The following is a 19,548-nucleotide window of genomic DNA, read 5'->3' as shown; positions in this document are numbered from 1 at the left end:
GAATTAGATGGCTTTAGCAGACTCCTCACACACAAATGTGCACATATGTACTTACAAGTCTGTATTCAATGTAAAAATTTTCGCTCTTAGACATTGATTTTCTTTGTTTTTGATAATGTTTTAAACTTACTTTAACTTACGTATTCAAAATTAATTTTATACTACCTTGAGAGATGTTAGGCAAGATGTAGGGCTACCAAATGTTCTGTTCCCATAAAGATGAATTGCAGGGCCTCTTATCTAGTTTTGCTTCTGAATGAATAATCATTCGGTGAAAATGTTATCTACTCATAGACAACACTTTAAATCACCGATACAAGTAACAAGGTAAGTAGATCATCGTTCAAACAGTATGTTGATCCCTGCTAACCTTCCATTGCCATATTACATTTCGCTGAGGCCTAAACCACAGCAGAACCTACGCATAGACCTACAGTGTGATCAGACAGCAGAGACTAAAAGTTGCATCGTAAGGCCAAGAATTCTCACAATCACACACGAAATTGTATCGGAAAGAAGAATTCGTGCTGGTAAACGTGTGTCTTAATTCTGTTTCGTTATTATTATTTAGGTATTAATTTATTTTGTTAACGTTACCGTCGCGCCGTCAACGTCGTACAAATTACAAACAGGCGCCACTTCGTTAACAGGACTATGCGTGAGATTATAAAGTGGAGAAGGTTGATATTTTAGGACTATTGGCTTATTACTTAGAAACATGAAATGGCAATAATAATATAGAAGTCATCGTTTTATTCGCAAAATATATCAAATTTAGTCTGGGTTTTAGTTGGTGGCCCAGGCTAAACTACAGTTGCACTTGTTCCAATGTCTGAACTAGGTGCGCTTCCCCTGCAAAAAAGTGTCACCAACTGATACCACAAATTGGAAAGTAACCAAGTGTAGGATGCAGGTGCAGAGAGTAGTAACGCCAGTTCTATTTCTTTGTCAACCACTCATGTATTTTTTTCACCCAAATATGTAGTCGATACAAATAATTGCAATTTCTTCCCTGCACACTCTAGGGCAATTGCAAGTTTATTGCGCTTATCTGATCGTTTACAGAGAGTGTACAGCCATAAAATATACAGAAATGAACTTATGCTTATATCACATTTTGACCGTTTTATTTGGTGTATGCTAAATAACTGGAACGATATTTTGTGCGCTTGATTCCTCAACATGTGGTTGGCTTTTCAATCACCGATATTGGCTAGAAAGGGTGACCTCGCTGAAACCAGTAGAAATTCTACACGCATGTGTAGGGACAGCTCGTCATGGATTACCCACTCTTTATCAGCACCGTTGCCTATGGAGAGCACCAGTTCAGCTAGAGTGAGTGATCTGCAACAATGAAGTTCCACCTGTTACTGCTTACTCTGGTTTTGGCCTTGTCAGCCTATACTAGGGCTGAAGAGGATGCCGAGGAAAATTTGGAAGAAAGTGAAGAAAACTCTTCAGAGATGAACGAGAAAACAAATGAGATCTTGGAAGAAAATGATGTAATCGTTCTTCATATAAATAACTTCGCAAGAGCGCTCAATGAAAACAAGCTCCTTCTTGTAGAATTTTGTAAGTATCTTGTGTAAAAAAAATGTATTTATACCAGACACGTTGAACATAGTGGAGAAATAGTTTTGTTGTGTGTGCTTTATTTGATAATGTAGTTACCCTTGAACATGTAAAGATGACAATATGTGCTTAGGAGAAGGTTAATGTTTCCTGACATGTGCCTACGTGTTTTTAATATATATATATATATATATATATATATATATATATATATATATATATATTTGCACGATCATGGATTTGGTTGTTAATTTTAATTTGAATTCCCATTTTAATGGTGGTCTAAAATAATTGAAGCCCCAAACATCACTGTGCCATAGAGCACTTATCTACTGTGACGTGTACCTTACCTTCACTGGTGCAGCAGATGCAAATTTTCCCATGATAAGATTTCATATTAACGGTCCTTTATAAAAACTGAAATACTACAATGGCTCCTTTCAATAACATTTGCATTTTGATCTTCAACTTGAACATATCACAGATTAGCTTTTGGTCAAGCATTATTTCATGAGCAGTATTGGAAGGTTTAATGGACTGTTTCTTACATGAAGTGTATTGTGTTTTAAAAATGTTTTAAGAATGTTAAGCTCCTCTGCGATGGAACAGGAAATACTCTCTTCATTTTCAATGTGTATTTTCTTAGATGCGCCTTGGTGCGGACATTGCCGTGCGCTGGAGCCAGAGTATGCGAAAGCAGCAGGAATCCTGAAGAATGAATCATCCGAAATCCGATTGGGCAAAGTGGACGCTACTGAGGAGAAGGAACTCGCGGAAGAGTTTGAAATTGGTAGTTTTCCTACATTGAAACTCTTCAAAGACGGGGAAAGAGAAAATCCTATTGGCTTTAGTGGTATGTCTGCATTCGTCTACCTCATGTTATAGTAAGGCTTGCTCTGAGTAGAGGAAAATGTAGATACAGGCTAATTGGATGTAGCGTATACATTTGATTTACATATTAGGTAAAAAAAAACATTAGGATGTTATTAGAGGAAAACGAGGTATGCATAGTATACTGGAAGTTGGTGTTTCTGAAAAGGTGTACTTTGTGAGCTAATTAAGAAATTTACAGCATGCTCTGATTTTGTATAGAATGCTGGACAGGCACAGTGGCCCAGTTCACCTTGAAGACCTCATTACTTTGGGCTAACTATGGTCAAAAGTGCAAACTCCTCAACCATGATGTCTGTGCATTGGTTTGCGACAAAACAGACAAACATGTTTGAATCAGTGGACTGCAAATGTCAATCTAGGGTGCAAACTGACAGTTTCCTCAAGAATAGTCCATTAACCCGCATTGATGGGTATTGTGGTCTGTGTTTCCTTTATTTTGGCAGTTACCTGCAGTACACTGTATAATGAGAAAAGATAATACAGCGCATACAGTGATGCTAGTTCATAATATATTTTTTATATTTTGAAATGTATTATCCTCATTTTCCATCCAAAGTAAGCCATGCAGGTTTGTGTTACCAGGTGTATTATCTCTCTGTTTCACTGTCTTTCATTTTCTCTGTACCTTTTTAAAGGATTGAGTCTTTTTGTTGGACTGTGTACAAACACAGGATAAAAATTCCTCTATGTTATTCCAGGAAAAAGGAATGCCAAAGGAATTGTTCAGTGGCTGAAGAGACGGAGTGGGCCAAGTGCCACAATTCTAGAAAATGAGACTGATTCTCAGGAGCTCATTGATGCACATAACGTTGTTGTAGTTGGATTTTTTTCTGTAAGTGTACTACATAAAAATATGTGACAAGTTTGTAAAAATAAGCAAAATTCACTTTGAATCTGACTATAGCAGCAGTAGTATTGTGAAATGGTTGTGGAAATACTGTATGGCTCCCTGTTAAATAAGTTGCAGGTTCAAGTCCTAGGTGGGGCACTACTGAGGTACCTGAGGACAGTATATCAATTTGACTCTCTATATTAACCTGCATGTATGAAAGAATGTCAGATTGCAATTTAGAAGTATTTCCTCATTGATTTTATGAAGAGCTTGTTTTTATGAAATATAATTTAATTCTTAAACTTTATACTTTAATGGTATTTAATAAATCAAAATTTGAAGTTTGCTTTGCCAAAGACTCTCATTCTGTTTCCAGGACCTTGACAGTGAAGATGCAAATGTTTTTTATGGAGTTGCAATGGACTTAGTAGACATTACATTTGGAGTCACCACAAGCCCTGATGTTTTCAAGAAATATAAGGTGGAAAACAATGCTGTTGTGTTATTCAAAAAGGTAAGCAAATTTGCTATAATAATTGATGTAGATTTAATAAACTTTTCTTGGACAAGAAACACATATTTGTCTATACATTTAGACCATGTTAAATAAATTGTATGCTTTGTAAAATACTATGCATCCCTGACTTAACAGTTTGATGATGGCCGTGCAGACCATGAAATTCTGGAGGACAAAAACCTTGACAGAGACGAGCTTACAACATTCATACAGACCAACAGCCTGGAACTTGTCATTGAGTTTAATGAACAGGTTTGTCATGCAGTTTCCCTTTAGCGTTTAATTTACACAGCAAGGGTCAGATGTGCATATGTTCACAGTTCTGTCAATTGTGGAAAAGGTCTGACATACAGCTTTCCTTTACCAGAATGCAGACAAGATCTTTGGCTCCAAAGTTCAAAACCACTTATTGCTGTTCATCAACTCAAGTACAGAGGTATCTTCCCAAATTCTGGAGACTTACCAAGGAATAGCAGCAGAATTCAAAGGAAAGGTATGGAAATAGGAAAACTCACACAATGACAGGTTGGATATTTTGTACCATATCTCTTGTTTTTAAAATTCATTACAACGGAAGTACATCCACATGAAAGAAAATTTTTTTTGGCAGAACAAAAAGCACTTATGTTTCAAGAGAATGAAACAATTATCAGAAAAAATTACCCACAAATGGAAAAAAGCTGTTTTTACTATCTGAAGATGATAATACAAAAACCCAGAACGTGATACCCGCAATGCCATGCTCCATAGCACAAAATAAATTACTCAAGAAATAGTTGGGATGAACTCTGCTCCTATTTAATTGTAAAAGTACAGTGCTCCCATGTTATAAAAAAACCAATGACTAAAGCAAGAATTGGCAAACTCAGCTAAGGGGTGGGGAAACTAGGGATAGTGTTGAACTTTGAAATGAAGTTTTATTATTTCATAATGCTACACTGTGCATCATATTTTAAATAAATATACCACTGTAACAGGGCTCATCGTGCTGACATATATTTTATTCTATGTTTCATCAGCTCATAAAGCTGGGAAATGGTGAACAATAGGGGGCAATATAGCGGGGTACAAATGCAGTGGTTTCCTTTCAGAGGCCTTTATAATGAGGAAATGCTAGTGGTGGTAGGCAGTAGTGGTGGATTAACTAGGGGTGGTATAGCAGAGAAGCACTGTGTATATACAGTGCCTTTAGAAAGTATCCATCCTCGAACATTTTCACATGTCCTGTTGCACCTTAAAATGCATTGAAATATGTTTTTCATCAACACAAATGCAATACTTTGTAGATAGATCTTTGTAGATATGGGTTTTAAAATCTTCTATGCAGTACTTGTAATGTAGTTACATTTTATGTGCAATTAATAATGGCAATTTTGACAAAATGTGCTGGTGTTACTTTTTATAAATAAAATGAGATTCTGAGTAATTTAAATATAAGAAATAGTCCATTAAATTGTAAGTTTAAATCATAATTCTCTCCCCTTTTCAATTAAGCGGAATATAAGTGCTGAATGTGGCTTAATATAATATGATTAGGTTAGGCAGTGAATGAAGAATAAATGACCATCTTCGACAGCATTTTCTGGTTCATAACTGATTTTTTCTGTTTTACATTTACTTAGGTTTTGTTTGTGCGGATTGACGTGACATCTGGTGCTGTCTCACATGTACTGAAGTACTTTGGTCTAACAGAAAAGGATGCACCAACTCTTCGACTCATTAACACAGAGACAGTAAAGAAGTATGCAATGGATGGAGGGGACATCACTGCTGAGGTCCTCCGCTCCTTCTGCCAGGGTGTGCTGGACGGGACAGTGAAGGTAGCCCATCCACAATCCCTCTTTCTGCCTTTCACAGTCTCAGAACGCTACTTCGATAAAATTTGCAAAATGCGGTGACATCTAATGCGATAAATATCACAACACCCCCTGTATTTCCCCACAAACACTGCAGTCCAAAATGGAGGAGAAAACCATAGTAGCAGTTTCTGACAGCCCAGCTGTATTTCATTCATCAAATTACATGTACCACAATTTAAAAACCATATTCACTGTCTGGAAGAGAGTCTGTTTCAAAATGTGATTACCAGGTTAGTTGGATGTACAATGCAGTACCTAAGTATTTGGACAGTGACTGAATTTTGTTTTACTGGCTCTGAAGGCATTGCATTGTGTCACTATAATTGAGGCTTTCTACAGCTTTATAGGTTAAGTCTTAATATTAAGACTTATATAGTTATGTCAGTGCTACTGAAATATATAGTGTTACTAAAACTACCAGAACTATGGGACAGGGTATTAACATGTTTCATGAGTTTACCATATTTTTGTGTTGCATTTATAAGTCACATGTCTGATTAACAAGCAGCAATTCAGATGGAGAGTATTGTGAATCGGGGACTGTGCAAGCAGGGCTACTTGTGAAAATGATCCAAGGATGTTTGTATGATATTCCATAGAGTGGCAGAGTGGCCTGCAATCAATGGGAATGCTCCACAAATGTTTTTTTCCATTTCTTTCCCTGTAAGCCCCACTTGATGACTCAAGAGATTCCCGAGGATTGGGATAAGAACCCTGTCAAGGTCCTTGTGGGCAAAAACTTTGAAGACGTGGCCTTTGATGAAACCAAGAATGTCTTTGTTGAATTCTGTAAGCCAAGCACCTCCAGTATATACATTTTTACAAAGCGTAATAGATTCATAAGTTCAAACGCTCAAGTGAAGACCTGCACAATACTGAATGTAAATGTTAAGAAGTAACTTTCTCCAACAGAAGGAAATTTCTTTTGTGTTGGACATCTTATGGGATATTATTGAAGGACAAGATCAATGCCTGTCCAAGTTGTCAATGTGACAATGTGACTGCAACCAATATGACTGCAGTTCAAAACTCCCATATTAAAGCAAAACCATGGTAAACAACCTCTCTCTTTCATTCTGTCCTGTGAAAGATGCCCCATGGTGTGGACACTGTAAGGAGCTGGCACCTATCTGGGAAGAACTGGGTGAAAAATACAAGGACAGAGAAGACCTCGTCATAGCCAAAATGGACTCCACTGCCAATGAGGTGGAATCTGTTAGCGTGTCTGGATTCCCCACTCTTAAGTACTTTCTGGCAGGGTCAGAGAGGAAGGTGAGCAAGCTCTTTGGAAATATACCTCTTGATTAAAAATGACTAGGAAAATATATGGATTTACATTCATGTACACTCATCATAATGTTTTATTTTCTATCTTTGGCAGGTTGTTGACTACAATGGCAAGAGGGATTTGGAAACTTTTTCGAAATTTATAGATAATGGTGGAGAGCTACCAGAGGAACCAGCTGATGATGATGATGATGATGATGAGGAGGAGGAGGAGGATGATGACGAAGAAAAAGAGGTAAACAAACTTTTGTGTTTCATCGCTAAATACAGTATAAATAGTATGTGGAAGTCAAATCAATGGCCTGAACTGCACTAATGCTCCGCATAGAAATGTGAATGTTCTATGAAGCCCTAAACTTCAGGAACAGAATTACCATGATAATGGGAACAATTCAGAGCTCTTAGTAATACAGCCAGCCCTAGAAACATTATCATACAATGGTTGCATATGTTTTTAATGAATACTATATTGCGTTGGTGATAGTGTGAGCTGTACATATTATATTTGTACAGTTTAAGGGCCATATTTATTAAGAATGCTGCAAATTGCAGGTTGCAAAATTCTGGGTCGCCGCATGTTTTCAATTTTAAAGGGTATTTACTAAGACTAGTCATGTAAATGAGCTCAGCCACAGCGAGGTCATTTAATTGCACTGCCAGTATTTAAGATGTGTCTTGCATATGGCAGGAAAGCAACATTGTTGTGTCGCTCCATCACTGGTGAAGTCGGGTTTTGGACAAGTGTCACGATCCATGGAAACAATGGATAGGAACAGTCACCTTTAAATTTTAAAATGTCTCATTAGTAAAAACTTCAGAACACAGTTTTAATATTTCAAATTATTTAATTTTGTACCCAATAGCCAACCAGCTCCAGAGTCACTTCCTCTCAACTTCTCTAACAGGCAACTGTCCTTAAAGATGAAGGAGTCATGTGTTTTAAAAAGATTTTTAAAGATTCTCCCTTGTTTTGCAAATGTAGGGGAGAGTCGCCGTAAATGTAATGCTTGATACGCTACATGGCCAAAAGTATGTGGGAATTAATATGGAGTTGGTCCACCATTTGCTCCTATAACAACCTGATCTCTTTTGGGAAAGCTTTATACTAGATGTACATTCATACTCCCCAAAATGCTCAAACTTATTTAAAAAATGTATTCGTTTATTCTAGCCCACAGAGGAGTCAACTACAGAAGCTCTGAAGAAAACTAATGAGACGGCCAAGGATGAACTCTGATCTTTATTTGAAGACAATCTCTTCATCTTACTTACAAATTATTATAGAAAACAAAAGAAAGGGAACTTTGAAAGTCAATAAAGTTTTTTATTAAAAAGTGAATGTTTCATAAAGCATTATCAATCCTGTAGCGTATTAAACTAAACACATATACCATTATCATTTTTATTCATACAATAGGTTTCGTTTTACTGTATACCTGACAGAAGGAAGTGCTCTTCAAATAATCAAGTGAACCCAGTAAAATATATTTGATATTTGTGCTTCATCACACTTATACAGTATATGCAGCTCCCCCTACTGTTTATACAAGCAGTGGAATACAAAGAGTTCTGTGCTTTCTTTACAAAAGACACAAATCTGTACTTGAAACAGCCTTTACCTGTAGTATTGCTGTTGTGGAACTGTCGGATACTAGAAACAATTCATTTGTCTACAAATTAGTTCACAATTATTTTTGATAAGACAATATAAGATATTGTGAATGCAATTTATGCTCACACTTTATAAATCTATACATATTAAATTACTTTTTTGCTTAGCCGTTACTCACATCTTAAACAACACAACACAGTTTACGTATAATACATTTTTGCACATGGATATTTTAAGACAAACAGCTAGGTTAAGTACCTGCTCAAAAGTACAATAGCAGCTGGTATTTGGACCTGAAGTGATAAGTCAGACTCCCTAACGACTTTATTACCAGTTTGTAACCACTGCACTACTGCTACCCATGTCACCAATGAAGAAGAAATCACTAAAGTAAAACATGCATGTCCAGACCACAGATCTAAATTGAATCATAAAAGAATGCCATTTTTTCATGATTTCAGAAGCTTGATGAAGCTGAAGCTCAGGAGGAAGGCTCACATCTTGTTGTGTATAGCACCATGCCTAGTCTCAAAACACTCACTATGCCACATTCAACATTTTATTCCAATGTGTGCGCTCCTCTACCTTCCCATTTGTGATCTTTATTTGTGGGATTTTTTTGGACCTTTATGTAAATTCATCATAACCTTTATAGTCTCCATTTATTCAATAATCCATCTTTATATCAGCATTATCATAAGTGGAAAATAAAGGTTCAGAAGGTGAAAGTCCTCCCCAGTATTTTGTTCCAGTCACCTGGATTTGCATGATTCTTCAGCCAGGAGGTAGAACTAATTGGAGAAATAAACTGTCAGAGTTCATGGATGGAAGAAACACATGGCAGGACTTTTACTTTCTGACCCCTGGACTTTCCACCTCTGGCATTAATGTAACTCTCCTCCGAACCAATACTACCATGTCCGTAACAACCACAACTTCCAAAATTAAAATTAATTCATACACCAAACTCAGCCTCAGGTCATTCGCCAAGCTCAAGGTTAACAAAGGGTATTTAGCCCATCCACCAGTTGACTAATGAAAATAAAGATAAATAAAGTGCAAAGTAGCAAAAATGCATTTTAAAAAATGTAGTATGTGTCTCTTGGGAGGTAATTTTACACTTTGATGAAGAGTCATATCTTTGGCCAATGACATTGAAAGGTCATTCACAGGAAAATAAAAACAATTCTGATGTAAATGTAAATTTGCCATTAAAACTCACACAAGCTGGAATAATCTGAAATGGAAAAATATCTACATGGCCATATTTAAATGTTTAGTCACATTCACTGTAATGGAGGACTTTTTAAAAGTGCTATGTACACTTTCCCTATTGTTGTTATTTCCTCAGGCTCACTGTCATCCTAGCTCTGTAATGGAACCTGACCAAAACCTACGTATTTTGATTGAATGCTAGTGCTAGATGCTAAGAGTTCAGATGGTAACTCTAACCTGCAGTAATAAAATACAGTGTAGTGGTCAGAGTGTTCATGGTGCAAACCATAAGGGGGAAAACAAGCACATATTAAACAGGTTGAAAATAGCTCTAGGCCAAACAACATTTGACTAAAGGATTATTCATAAGTAGCTTGCATCAAACACAGAAACAGAAAGACACTGCAGAAAAAGTAGCTTGTTACACCATTTATTTATAACGTCAGTTGAGTAACAGAGAGGATGGAGAAGAATCCCGTAATGCATTTAATCTAACCTCAAACATTGGCTTAATCCATGGCACCCAAGGTTTATTTTTAATGCAAGCACATAGGCAACACCCCTCCCCCTCAAAAGAAACTTGTCAGTTTTTGTTCACTGGAAACTATTAACACAAATGTTCAGGGTATGTACATGATAACATTCTTACAGGCCCCTCTGCAGTCACCTTGCCTTTCAACTCAGCTTATTTAACCTTGCACAGTAAATGGTGCCGCGATAAATTAAGTCCATTACCAAAGTACACACTTTTATCAGTGGCAACCTCAGCATTACCACGTGACCACCCAGAACAATCAGTGAAGCCCACGTTCTTTCATTTTATTATTATCTTCCCCGCCCATGACTCCAAAAGGTTACTGTGTGAGGCTGCTCCCTCAGATTGCACCACAATGAAGGAACTGCTGATTTCTCTGATTGTTGTGGCCTGGCTGTGCGGAACTGCTGTTGTCAATCAGACACAAGACAATGAAAATGTAAAAGTCAAGAAAACCAAGACCAATGCCATTAAGGAGGAGAAAGGAGTTTTGGTCCTAAAGAAAAGCAACTTTGAGCAGGCACTTAAACAGCACAAGCAGCTCTTGGTCAATTTCCGTGAGTCCCAGTAATTTGTAAATGTTTCTGTATTTTTGTGAGCCCTATTATGGAGGTTCAGTTACAATATACAAAAGTATGAAATATATCTGCTGTATGTGTATCTTGTTTTCTGAACTGAGTCAATTCTTAGCCTAAGTGACAGGTATGCAGATATTCAATACATATTATGGAGACTCTTAGAAACCTAGTTAATGTTTTGAGAGCACCCTTCATAAATTAATATACATTAGTGTAATTGTCTCTGTTACTGTTCATGTATTTAATATCTAGTGCCCAGTTCAAATGAATTTCACAGATTAATTCATGGAATAATACCACAGGAAATCAACCAACCTCTGATTTCACTGAGATGGGCATTAGTTCATTTTGGGGGAATATAAAATGCCATGTCATTATGACTTGTCTGCCTAGTTCCTCTTCTTCTCTTTTGCAACGTACGCCTGTGCTTCCTTTAGACTTCAATCTAGTTTGGCTGTAGTTGGAAGATACAGTAGCTCCCCTCACACTCACTCTTTGACTGACTGCATGAGCCACTAATGAAGCTTGACTACTAGTCTTTGAAGAGCAAACATGCCAGCAGATTGTAACCAAAATAAGCAATTCCTGGGCAACATATACTTTGTACACAAATGTTTCTGCATAAAAGCTGAAGCAGTTGGAAGATATGGGGGTAACTACAATGCAGCTGCAACAGAAACAGAAATATGTCCAGGAAACACAGTTTAAACACTGCTTTGGTGTGTCCTTGTTTGTCCTCTAGATGCTCCGTTCTCTGGAGAGTCCCAGAGCTTGTCAATAGAGTTCACCAAGGCAGCAGAACAGCTCAAAGCAGAATCCTTCAAAGTACACCTGGGAGTGATTGATGTGTCCAGTGAGAAGGATTTAGCCAAAGAGCTTAATGTTACAGCATTTCCGTCCCTGAGGCTTTACATTTCAGGTGACAAACAGAACCCCGTTATCTGTCCAGGTATGTATTATGGGTAGCCAGTGGTTTGTGGTTACAGTTTGTGGTTTTGGGTGCTTAATGGGGGTGGGGGTGCTTATTGTCAATTCCAATGTAAGTTGCTCTGTAATTGACTCTCCTCAGTTGTGAAAACGGCCTCTTCCATTATCACCTGGCTAAAGCGGAGAAGTGGTCGCAGTGCACAGCTGATCAAAAATCTCGCCCAAGCAGAGATCTTTATCACTGTTGAGGATGTGGTGGTTCTGGGCTTTTATGAGGTACAGCTCTCGTAAGGTTACTGTCATATGAAAAGAGTGTTGGGTGTTGATGTGAAGGTGTGTTTTCCCCACAGAAAATCAAGCTCCAATTACTTAGCCTGCATAATTATTGCACATGGAATTATTTTTCCTGTGCAATAATGTAAACATTTATTTTTCAAATAATCATTTAAAAAAACAAACAAACAAACAAACAAATAATAAGATTTTCTCTTGCAGGTAATTGAGTATTTCAAAGGGAAAAAAGATGACTTAAACTCCGTATTACATGGTGTGTGTCCTTGATTGCCATTCCCCATTATCTCTGATTTATTTGGCACTACAGGATCTTGAAAAGGGTGGTGTGGAAGCATTTTATGCTGCAGCAGCAGATATGCCTGATCTACCATTTGGAGTGACTAAAAATAAAGAAGTGTTTTTGAAATATGAAATTACAAAGGATACAGTGGTGTTGTTTAAAGCGGTAAGTGAAGATTCACATAATCCAGTAATTATTTCCTTTGTGTCAGGAAAGTGAGGATTAAGTAAAAAAATTTTTTATCTAAACACTAGATATTCAACATTTGGTATATACTGTACATCACTATGTTTCTCCTTCTGTTCTCCAGTAATGTGATGGCAACCAATACACGTGTATTATAGGGCAGTAAAAATATGTATTTTATCTGCATTTGTAATATTCTAAATAGTAAAATGGTAAACTGTGAAAAATTAACCCACTGAACAGTACTTTCTTGGTAAATGTTCATGTTAGTTATTTGTGCTCTCATTCATTATCAGTTCATCTCTGTGCAAGGCCTTGAAGTTTATATTTAAATTGACACAAACATAGTTTGTTGTCAGTAAAAGTATTACATTATTAATTGTCTTTGGACTATGTCGTTTTTACTCCAGTCTAAAAAGTCAGAGGTATATGAGGTATCCAGTGAAGTGTCAAAGACGGATCTGATACAGTTCATCAGAGTGCATGAAATGGATCTGGTGACAGAATACAATGCGATGGTAAGTATTAAACATGTTCAACAAAACTGCTAGATGAGACTGAAGAATCCATGACAGTGTTTTACATTTCTGTCTCATTTATTTCCATGTTGGTGGGTGTTGCACATCACTGATATAAGACATCAGCAAAAATATTGAGCTCTGTGATCACCAACCATCTCATATTGTTTGATAATAAAAGTGAAGAAAACTTCGGAAAAAACTATGAAGCCTTCAAAAATTCTGCAGCCGCATTCATAGGCAAGGTAAGACATCTGAAATTCTAATATAGATTTGTTTTTTATTTTGAATGTCACTATTTTTTAGGTCTGTCTGAATTATACATAACCATGTATGAAGTATACGTATCTGTGCTGAATAACACTGAACTAAACCCAGACTTTTTTCAGCTCTTGTAATTTTCCTAATAAACGTGCAATAGTTCAAAGATTCAAATGCTATGATACAATAAGTTCCCAGAGCGATGAGGCCCAATGAGGCCATTGAACCCAATGAGAACATTGAGATTTTATTGGATGCACCAAGTGTTTCTATATCAGTTTTACAAGCGCCATTTATTTGGAGTTCTAGCAAGAAAACATTGAAATTAAGCTGACTAACTAACATGTTTCAGGAGTTCAAGTTTTAAGTTTTAAATAAACTGCTGAGGAGCCTTGAGGCCTTGTCACTTTCAGCATTGTGAAAGGCACACTTGTGCATGTCTGTGTATTTCCCATTGCCAGGTTTTATTCGTGCTCATTGATACAGATGAGCCCAGAAATGGTCGGATTCTAGAGTATTTCCGAGTGCGTGCGGTGGAAACCCCCTCAGTGCGAATGGTGAATCTGACTGATAACATCCAGTACCAAATGCAGTCAGAGATCACATTGGACAAAATGACGGCCTTCTGCCAGAAATATCTTGATGGAAAAGCAAAGGTAAAGTTTAATGATTTAAAGTTTGCCAGATTAATTCACTGATCTCATTACTTAGTTTACTTGTCACTTCTTGGCTCAATATACTAGCCAATGAAATGAATTGAAATATTGTTTTGAAGGTGATTTCTTGATTTCTTGATGGTTTTGAAGGTGATTTCTTTCCTGTGTTATACTGTATCAAACATTCTTAACATGTGGCTTTTTCTTTTAATATTGAGCAGGAAATAGATGGTGAAGTGACAGACAGTTTTTACATGGTTCTGTTTAATATTTTCAGCCCAAGTTGCAAAGTGAACCAATTCCTAAAGACTGGGATAAGCACCCAGTGAAGGAGCTTGTGGGGTCTAACTTTGAAAAAGTGGGCTTCAATGAGGAAAGGAATGTTTTCATCATGTTTTGTACGTACTCCGAATTAATTCTAATTCTCCAAACTTATTTTGCCATACTGTAATGGAATGTTGTACTTCAACATAATTTATAACCATATGGTTTGTATCCCAAGTAGGTAAACATATTGTATATTAGTATTACATATCAATGAAAATGATAACTTGCCATAAGAATAAATATTCTATCCTGTTTTAATGAGATAGTGAAAATAGAGAATATTAGTTGAAAATGGAGGATCATAACATGAATGGATTATGTGAAACCTACAGGTCTTGGAGACAAATATTTATTATTTTACTGAATTAAACTAATGTTTCACATTGAACAGTGTGTATCCTTCAGAGTGTGGTGCGTCCGGTCCAGAATTTGCATACAATCCCTTGCATTGGCAAACCTTTTTGTACTACATTAAAAGTGATGATAGTTTTCTGTCACACTGTTGGAAACTCACCCTGTGTGCATTTTTACATGAAAAGATGCTCCCTGGAGCAAGGAATGCCAAGCATTATTTCAGCTGTGGGAGAAGCTTGGGAAGGTGTATGAGAAACATGAGAGTGTGGTGATTGCCAGAATAGATGCCACAGCAAACGACATAAACATTCTCCTACAGCAACGCTATCCCACCCTCATGTTCTTCCCAGCGGTGTACTCTGAGAAGGTGGGTCAAAGCCAATTCAGATATAGGGTATTTCTACAATGACAAACTAATGTTTGCATTCCTGCTTTCTACACTTTAAGTTATATATAATATATTAGCAATGTGTGATCCGAGTTGTTCTAGCTGAAGAGTAAACAGAAAAAAATACAACCCCGTGAACTCAACATGGGAGCAGCCATCTTCCAAAGGATCTGTGCTAAGCATGACAACCAATGGCAATTTTGTAATGGCAATGTTTTCACTTTGTAATGAGTAACTTTTTTGTAATGGAAATATTTCTAAGATAACAGCAGATTAATCATGATTTTAAAATACAGTTTTAATGAATGGATTTATTTAAACACTTTAAATACATAATTTTGATTTTATTCTGTTTTTGACTGCAGGCAATTCCTTACTTTGGAGAAAGAACATTAGAAGCACTGGTGGAGTTTGTAGAGAATCAGGTTGAGTTAGCCAAAGAAGAAAAGGCTAAGGTAGGTGGCAATTAATAGAAACACCATTATTTGTATGTATTATTGCATTCATATTTTCATAAGTAAATAACATATTAAATAAAAGTAATACACTTTTCAATGAAATTAAATAAACTGTACCTGTCCATTAACGAGGTTTTTTTTCTCTGTCATGTAGGAGGAAGAGGAGAGGAAAAAATATATTGAGGCTCAAAAACTAATGGAAAACACAAAAGAGGAACTGTGATTTTTTATTGGTGAAGCTAAGATTAGTCACATTTTGACTGAAAACTGCAGACCTGCTTTAGGAATGCAATGAAAAAATGGCTTCAGTAATGGAATGTTTTTTTTAAGGTGTGCTGCAAGCTTTCTGCTAGAACTGGTCTTGCTAACATGCATTGAGTCCTGTCACATGGTGCATACCTACCTAAAATAACATCACCACATCATTTCTGTCTATTACCTTATTACTTAACACCTGCTCAGCTATCTCCCACAATAGTTTGGGCAGAGGACTTCAATCACTTTGTTTTGCAAGTTTTACGGTTTGTCTTAATGAGCCATTGGATTTGAGCACTGATCATAAATATCAAAGCTGACTTACAGCCCAGCCGAACACCCAACACTACAATATCTTCAAAATTATAATTTAGCAACAAAACCCATCAGTTTCACAATTTATTAAGGCCCTTGCAAGGTATTTATTTTGTTTATTGAGTTTTTTCAAAAATGTAATCAATTGAAATATTAATGGCAGAAAAACATTGCTCTAACAATTGACTGTGATTTCTGAATTCAAACATGATAAATAAATAGTAGAACTGGATAAAAATATCTTCCCTTTTCCTTGTCCGAATGTTCATAGAATCATGGTTATTTATGTGACTGTTTTACAATAATAGATTGTATATTTATTATAAATTGTATATATATATATATATATATATATATAATTTTATCCTAACTAGATCTCTTTTAGTGTGAGTGAAATAAGCAATGGATTTTACAACAAAAAAAATTGATCATCCAACATCATAAAAATGTACACAAACAATTCACATAAACTATATACAGTGCTGTCTGTGTGTGTAGGAGTCAAAATAATATGAACATATAAATATAATTATGTTATATATAATATACCCATATTTACAAATATGGTTGAAAATGTGTGCTGACAAGATGTGTTTATAAACACTTCATTGGAGTTTGTGTTTTGGTTTATCTTAATATTACTTGTTGAAGCAATGGAAAGGAAGGAAACTCATAATATTTTTCAGCTGGAAGTTGCCATCTGAATTCTGTAATGAGCAGAGGTAGAAATCACAAAGTAAAAGTCCTACCATGTGTTTCTTCTACCCATGAACTCAGTCAGCTGATTTCACTAATTAGTTGTCTGACAAATTGTGTTAATTATCAACTCCAGATGATTGCAACAAAATATAGGGGAGTTCTTGAGTAGATATTCCAAGGTAGCACCTGCTTCAGATTGAACCATTGCCACTGACACCTGTAGTGGCTCTGGCACATCTGAATGATTGATTAATCACATTTACTTGACATCTCTGGATAGGTGATGCCTAAAACAATATTGATTTTGTACCTCAGGTCTATGAGACTTTTTCCCATTACTACTTTTCGTCCTGAAAGCCAAGGTGTTTCGTGGCTTTTGTGGTTTCCTTTCCATCAGCAGCCAATTTAGACTTTGGACACAAGGTGTGTGGAACCTTTAACTATTCAATTACTTTAAAGAATTGCTGAAACAGCAGGTGCTCTGACCTTTTGGGGTTTTGAGATATACAGAGATCTATCGGTTGCAAATACTGTTGTCATTCACATGTATGATTTGACAATACACCCAGTGGTGAGTATCAAAAGAAAGAAAAGGGCCATATATTGCAATGTCACAGGGGAGGGCAAGAGATTTAAGAGAGTATGTGACATATAATTAGGCTCCATCAACACCTTTGTGAAACATTTTGCGGTTTGCTTGTTTAAGTATTTAAAAGGGCATGGCTGAGCCAGGAGGATGACAGATTTGTCAACTATACATGGATCCCAGTAATTGTTCAGTAATGGCACACAGCTGTTAATGATTATGCTGGACCTCCACATTATTTTTGTGTGAAGACTATCTATCTTTCCCAAACTGGTTCATTGTTAGGGTAATAATTTAGAAAATTATTGGGAGCTATGTGCAGCTGACAAATCATTTTTCTTCCTCAATCAGACACACCCCTGTTTAAAGACTTTCCAAAGGTGAGTGAAATTAAGAGGTCAGTTTTAGGGTCAAAAGTTTTATCTTAAAAGTAGTTTTCATCTAACATTTCACTGTATACTGTTTTGAACCTATAACAAAAATGCTGTGAGTCTACTTATTAAGCACATATTCGAAAGTCTGTTACATGGGCTTTTTAAAAATGCACATTTTGCTCCACTGCAATTGGTGGCATGATAAAAATTAAATATTTTGGTTAATTGAAAATTTACATTCAATGATCTTAGAGGAACATGAGTACTGAGGGGACCACAGCAGCAACCACATCCTGTCCACCTTATATTAAAACAGGTAAGATCATTTTTGCCTCTGATTTTTGCTGTGTTAATAAGATTAGCTCAGGTGCTTTATGTGGACTGCATTGTGGAGAATGGAAGTCTGTATTTCAGTATGGTTAAAGAATCTGAATAATATGTGAGACTTTGAAGAACAGTGGGGAGGAACTGCTTTATTTTGGAATGTTTCTAAACCTACCTTTTCACTGTCATTTTAGTTGGTGGTGATGTTGAAGAAGTGAAAGTTTATCATTTGCACACAGTGTTCAATCCACCCACATCTGCAACAGAGGAAGATATTTTCAAAGTTCAGGCACCTGTCCCTGGTGAGCCCTTAATTTCTGAACTGATTTACAAAATGTATTGTCATTTCCATCATGTGTAGGGCCCTACCAAATTCACGGTCGTGAAAGTTGAGTCACCGTGAAATTGGCTTCTTCCTGTCAAATCGGCCTCCTGTGTAATTGATCATTTTCTATGAAATGCTGTGAAATGTGCCTTTTTTTCCATGAGTGATGGATATTTTGCATACAAATGTTTCTGACCAGCCGTATTTACGATACAGGGACAAAGTTGAATTTGTTTTAATTTTAATGTAAGAAAATGCATTTATAGTAACTACAGGGCAGCTTGCACATAACCTCTGAGGGGCTAATATCAGTGTGCATGTTAAACAAATGCATATAATCATCTTTTTGGTTTAAATTATTTTCTATGGTAGGTACAACTTGAGACTGGGACACTGAAATGATTTAAAAACGGATATGTTTACCAGCTCAAGCTTGATTTATATGCTATGCCTTTCCCACTAGTCTATAGGTCCTCCCCACCCACGTACAAGTTTGTCAGCTACGAGACTGTACCGGGACGATCCCCAGGGGTGACCACCTGCACTTCCTGTCAACAGCAGGTCATGACAAATGTCACCCACAAAGCTGGTGCTTTTGCTTGGCTAATGTGCTTTGTCTTCATTTTCTGCGGGTAAGAAGGTAATTTCTTTCACCAGCCATCTTCGGCAAATGTTTTTAGAAGACCAACACTGTAGGTTGAAAAACTTTGTCTTCCAGATTGTTTTTTGGCTGCTGCCTCATTCCGTTCTTTGCCAAACGCTTCAAAGACGTCTACCACTCCTGCCCAAGGTGTAATCGGATTCTTCATGTTGAGAGGTCATCCTGCTGTTGACCAATGTGACATTACACAAAGCACTTGGTGTGAAAAAGAAAAAGTTACACCTTTGCAGAATTCACTACTTTTAGACCCGCAAATTCAAATATCAAGCAGCGCAGTATCCTCTACCCTTGCGCATGCAGGTTTGTAATACCCCTGTATAACTCATCCTTCATGTTTCCCTCATTGCCATGGTATTAGATTAACTAGATTATAGCAAATGGGGGGGTGAAATTGTTCGATTTTCAATGTGTACAACAATTGGTTTTATGTGCAATTAAATATTAAAATGTGATGTGAGC

General features: G+C 36.7%; 3 protein-coding genes across 15 annotated transcripts; all 3 read left to right on the top strand.

Annotated features, from left to right (window-relative positions):
• The first annotated feature begins 199 nt into the window (after window positions 1-199).
• On the top strand, window positions 200-8,300 carry pdia2 (protein disulfide isomerase family A, member 2). Of its 2 annotated transcripts, XM_064322684.1 has the most exons (12): window positions 200-327; window positions 1,399-1,572; window positions 2,219-2,425; window positions 3,165-3,298; window positions 3,675-3,812; window positions 3,951-4,067; window positions 4,183-4,308; window positions 5,438-5,635; window positions 6,343-6,463; window positions 6,765-6,946; window positions 7,056-7,196; window positions 8,133-8,300. In XM_064322684.1, exons 2-12 carry the CDS (start codon window positions 1,464-1,466, stop codon window positions 8,196-8,198), a joined length of 1,539 nt encoding a protein of 512 aa, XP_064178754.1. In that variant the 5' UTR covers window positions 200-327; window positions 1,399-1,463; the 3' UTR covers window positions 8,199-8,300. The 2 variants fall into 2 exon arrangements, with proteins under 2 accessions (XP_064178754.1, XP_064178753.1); XM_064322683.1 differs by lacking the exon at window positions 200-327 and having other exon boundaries at window positions 1,156-1,572.
• A 2,330-nt stretch (window positions 8,301-10,630) lies between these two features.
• Window positions 10,631-16,360, top strand: zgc:136472 (uncharacterized protein LOC678514 homolog). The gene is made up of 11 exons (XM_064322686.1): window positions 10,631-10,880; window positions 11,644-11,850; window positions 11,971-12,104; window positions 12,430-12,567; window positions 12,999-13,106; window positions 13,226-13,351; window positions 13,829-14,023; window positions 14,301-14,421; window positions 14,890-15,071; window positions 15,458-15,547; window positions 15,705-16,360. Exons 1-11 carry the CDS (start codon window positions 10,679-10,681, stop codon window positions 15,771-15,773), a joined length of 1,572 nt encoding a protein of 523 aa, XP_064178756.1. The 5' UTR covers window positions 10,631-10,678; the 3' UTR covers window positions 15,774-16,360.
• A 642-nt stretch (window positions 16,361-17,002) lies between these two features.
• On the top strand, window positions 17,003-19,541 carry LOC135248262 (lipopolysaccharide-induced tumor necrosis factor-alpha factor homolog). 12 transcript variants are annotated; one of them, XM_064322678.1, is made up of 6 exons: window positions 17,004-17,242; window positions 17,757-17,785; window positions 18,032-18,095; window positions 18,343-18,405; window positions 18,892-19,060; window positions 19,147-19,541. In XM_064322678.1, the coding sequence occupies exons 3-6, from the start codon at window positions 18,038-18,040 to the stop codon at window positions 19,259-19,261; spliced, it is 405 nt and encodes a 134-aa protein (XP_064178748.1). In that variant the 5' UTR covers window positions 17,004-17,242; window positions 17,757-17,785; window positions 18,032-18,037; the 3' UTR covers window positions 19,262-19,541. The 12 variants fall into 12 exon arrangements, 11 of the variants coding, with proteins under 11 accessions (XP_064178748.1, XP_064178749.1, XP_064178744.1 ...); XM_064322674.1 differs by having other exon boundaries at window positions 17,008-17,242; window positions 18,298-18,405; XM_064322680.1 differs by lacking the exon at window positions 17,004-17,242 and adding an exon at window positions 17,269-17,390.
• The last annotated feature ends 7 nt before the right edge of the window (window positions 19,542-19,548 follow it).

This window comes from Anguilla rostrata, chromosome 2, assembly GCF_018555375.3.
Source record: "Anguilla rostrata isolate EN2019 chromosome 2, ASM1855537v3, whole genome shotgun sequence".
Classification (NCBI taxonomy): Eukaryota; Metazoa; Chordata; class Actinopteri; order Anguilliformes; family Anguillidae; genus Anguilla; species Anguilla rostrata.
This window is presented reverse-complemented; position numbering and strand designations above follow the sequence as displayed.

Bases quoted from the DNA above. Each gene is read 5' to 3' on its own strand.
- pdia2 (XM_064322683.1), top strand. From the start codon at position 1,353: ATGAAGTTCCACCTGTTACTGCTTACTCTGGTTTTGGCCTTGTCAGCC. The intron at 2,426-3,164 runs GTATGTCTGCAT...ATGTTATTCCAG, and splicing joins AAATCCTATTGGCTTTAGTG to GAAAAAGGAATGCCAAAGGA. The intron at 4,309-5,437 runs GTATGGAAATAG...ACATTTACTTAG, and splicing joins CAGCAGAATTCAAAGGAAAG to GTTTTGTTTGTGCGGATTGA.
- zgc:136472 (XM_064322686.1), top strand. From the start codon at position 10,679: ATGAAGGAACTGCTGATTTCTCTGATTGTTGTGGCCTGGCTGTGCGGA. The intron at 10,881-11,643 runs GTGAGTCCCAGT...TTTGTCCTCTAG, and splicing joins GCAGCTCTTGGTCAATTTCC to ATGCTCCGTTCTCTGGAGAG. The intron at 12,105-12,429 runs GTACAGCTCTCG...TTGGCACTACAG, and splicing joins TGGTTCTGGGCTTTTATGAG to GATCTTGAAAAGGGTGGTGT.
- LOC135248262 (XM_064322670.1), top strand. From the start codon at position 17,364: ATGTATGATTTGACAATACACCCAGTG. The intron at 17,391-18,031 runs GTGAGTATCAAA...CAATGATCTTAG, and splicing joins ATTTGACAATACACCCAGTG to AGGAACATGAGTACTGAGGG. The intron at 18,096-18,297 runs GTAAGATCATTT...CTGTCATTTTAG, and splicing joins TCCACCTTATATTAAAACAG to TTGGTGGTGATGTTGAAGAA.